Source organism: Wasmannia auropunctata, unplaced genomic scaffold (genome assembly GCF_000956235.1).
Source record: "Wasmannia auropunctata unplaced genomic scaffold, wasmannia.A_1.0 LD336071.1, whole genome shotgun sequence".
NCBI lineage: Eukaryota > Metazoa > Arthropoda > Insecta > Hymenoptera > Formicidae > Wasmannia > Wasmannia auropunctata.
Genome location: NW_012026819.1, coordinates 294,940 through 298,054, shown reverse-complemented (window position 1 = coordinate 298,054; position 3,115 = coordinate 294,940). Strand labels below are relative to the sequence as shown.

At 26.5% G+C, this 3,115-nt stretch overlaps 1 protein-coding gene across 1 annotated transcript; it reads left to right on the top strand.

Annotated features, from left to right (window-relative positions):
• The first annotated feature begins 186 nt into the window (after nucleotides 1-186).
• Nucleotides 187-1,627, top strand: LOC105449822 (protein lin-7 homolog C). Its single transcript, XM_011689208.1, has 5 exons — nucleotides 187-499; nucleotides 622-663; nucleotides 741-853; nucleotides 959-1,204; nucleotides 1,284-1,627. Exons 1-5 carry the CDS (start codon nucleotides 463-465, stop codon nucleotides 1,440-1,442), a joined length of 597 nt encoding a protein of 198 aa, XP_011687510.1. The 5' UTR covers nucleotides 187-462; the 3' UTR covers nucleotides 1,443-1,627.
• The last annotated feature ends 1,488 nt before the right edge of the window (nucleotides 1,628-3,115 follow it).

The following is a 3,115-nucleotide window of genomic DNA, read 5'->3' as shown; positions in this document are numbered from 1 at the left end:
GATTGATTTATTCGGCAGCCATTTATAATAGCGATAAATCAATCTTATGATTGGCCATTTGCGAGTCCAATCAGGACTCGTAACACCGGTCGCGCTTCTCTGATAATCTAGGACTCTACGGTCCATAAGCCGTTCGCGCTTCTCTGATTATCGACTCTGCACACACGCTATCCCTTCCACCATGTCTTGAACTCTACATCTCTACATGAAAATAGGACGTGTCATCGACGTCGTCTCACGTCTGTAGTGGTGTAGATTTCTTGTCGATTGAGTGAGTAAAAATAAGCGTTGACCTATTTATAATTGAAGATACGATCAACATTATTTGGACACAAATTGGCAGTGATAAATAAAAACATTATATTAAACTGTATTTTGTCAATTCTGCAGTATATGTATATTTATATATATATACGCATAGAAGTATAATTGAGAAAGAAAATTACAAATTGTAACAAAAATATGGCTACCATGGGCGAGCCTCTCACTTTAGCAAGAGGTAAGTTTTTATTAATTAGTTTCATAAATTAACACAAATATATTATTACAACATATAAACACATTTGACGATTATTTTCGTAATTATTTTGATAAATTACATGAAATTTTATCCCTTTGTAGATGTTAAAAGATCTATAGAATTATTAGATAAACTACAAAAAGGTAAGCAATTGTGTTATAAAGTACATATTTTATGTATTTTGGCAATTATTTGACTTTACAAGATTAACTTTCTTTAGGAGGGGAAGTTCCTACTACAAAATTAGCAGCATTACAGAAGGTATTACAAAGTGATTTTCTTAGTGCAGTACGGGAAGTATATGAGCATGTATATGAAACAGTTGATATTCAGGTAGGTAAGAATATGAGCGGTATATAATTAATTTTTAATTTAACAAATATTACTAATTATAATTACAATCATTGGTAATTTGTCAAAATCACAATCGTTGTAAAGGGTTCACAGGATGTACGTGCATCTGCAACAGCAAAAGCAACTGTTGCCGCTTTTGCAGCTAGTGAAGGTCATGCACATCCACGTGTAGTCGAACTACCAAAAACGGAAGAAGGATTGGGTTTTAATGTAATGGGAGGTAAAGAACAGAATTCACCGATTTATATATCTCGCATTATCCCTGGTGGTGTTGCTGACAGACATGGTGGTTTAAAACGTGGAGATCAACTATTATCTGTTAATGGAGTAGTCAGTAAAAATTTTTCTCTTATTTGTTTAAAAATTAAAAAGAAATATATTTTATAATAATGAAATAATTTTGTTTTAGTGCGTTGAAGGTGAAAATCATGAAAAGGCAGTAGAATTACTAAAGCAAGCTCAAAATTCTGTAAAATTAGTAGTTCGTTATACTCCACGTGTTCTGGAAGAAATGGAATTACGTTTTGATAAACAGAGGGCTGCTCGTAGACGTCAACATATGCAATAAATATTATATAAGCAAAATATTTAATTCATTAAAGAAATGCAAATTTAACGATTATGGTCCATCTATACATCTATACATTTAAACTCTTTATGCTTTATAAGTCATATAACTTGACTAGTATACAACATTCTGACTTACTATATTCATACTCACATCTATCAATAAATGTATTATTATATTATCTATATGTTGTATCTTTTTGTGACATTGTGTGTTTATGTGATCATCAATTAATTTTTGAGTATACTAAAACATCGTTTATTTTGGAATAATTGCTAATCTATTTTGCAGATTGTTAATATAACATTTTTTGTCATTCCTAATATAGAAAACATTTGAATGGTGAATAATGAACATACATAGTAGACTAAACCGATAAAAGATAACGCTTATAGAAAACATGTAACTTAATATAGATGGATAATGCTTTAGAAATAAATCAATGTTTAAAATCTATTAAAATAAAAAAGATCGAAAAAATATTGATTATAGAACTATTGAAAATTCAATTATTTTATTTTTTATTACTTTTTAAATAGATTTTTTAAATCTTAAAATATTTTTTGTGTTTTACGATTAATTAATATATTAAATAACTGTTTTATTAAAACTTATATATTTTATTTTTTGTAATATATGTGTCATCCAATTTTTTTTATTAAAATACCATTATCTATAACAGTAGGAGTAAATACTAAATATCAATGAGACATTACATATCAATGAGATATTACAGTTTTATAATTAAAATTAAAAGTTTGTGTTTTTATCATTTACTTCACTTTATCACACATAAATATGCATATATAAAACCTACTTTACTTTATATATTTTACAATTTGCGACAAAATTTTATTTACAATTTTATGCATCGAGTAATATAAAAAACATGTAAACAATCAGAGTTATAACTATAATGCTCTATTTTTAGAAATAGAAAAGATTCATCAAATATGAGTAATACATATACATACGTATACATATTATATGAAAAATCACATGCAAATAATTAAAAGTATATATATATATATTAATTTTATATTTTTTTTTATACATCACACTGTCTTGGTTTACTTGTTTGTTAACTAATTATAAGAAATATTCTTATACGTTGTAAAATTTACAAATTATAAAAATAAACATATATAATAATGCTCGTGTCGATCAAAAGATTCTTATAAAACTAGAATATTTGAGACCGAACGTTACAATTACAGAAATTAAAAATAAATATAATGCTCTTTGCTCACATTTTTCTTGTTGAACATTGTAAATATGAAACTTCAAAGAAGAATATACTGTAACCAAAGATGTGTGCTGTACGTACAATTCTTACAATTTATATGTATTATTTATATAAAATTAATATAATAAAACATTTTATATCAATATCTTTTAATTCATTATTATTTTAATTAATATAATAATATTAAAATAATAATATTAAAATAACTCCCTTATGTAAAGCCTATACAGGGTGTCCCCGTATAAGTGGCCACCCCTTTTTATATCTTGTAAACTAATAGAGATGGATCTAATAAATATAATATCAAATTAAACGGCTCTGACTAAACCTTATTGTAAGCATGCAATGATCACTTAGAAATATTATCTGTTAGAGAGCGGAAAGACATGATTAATTTTTGCAAGGACAATTTTAATATAATAAAAGT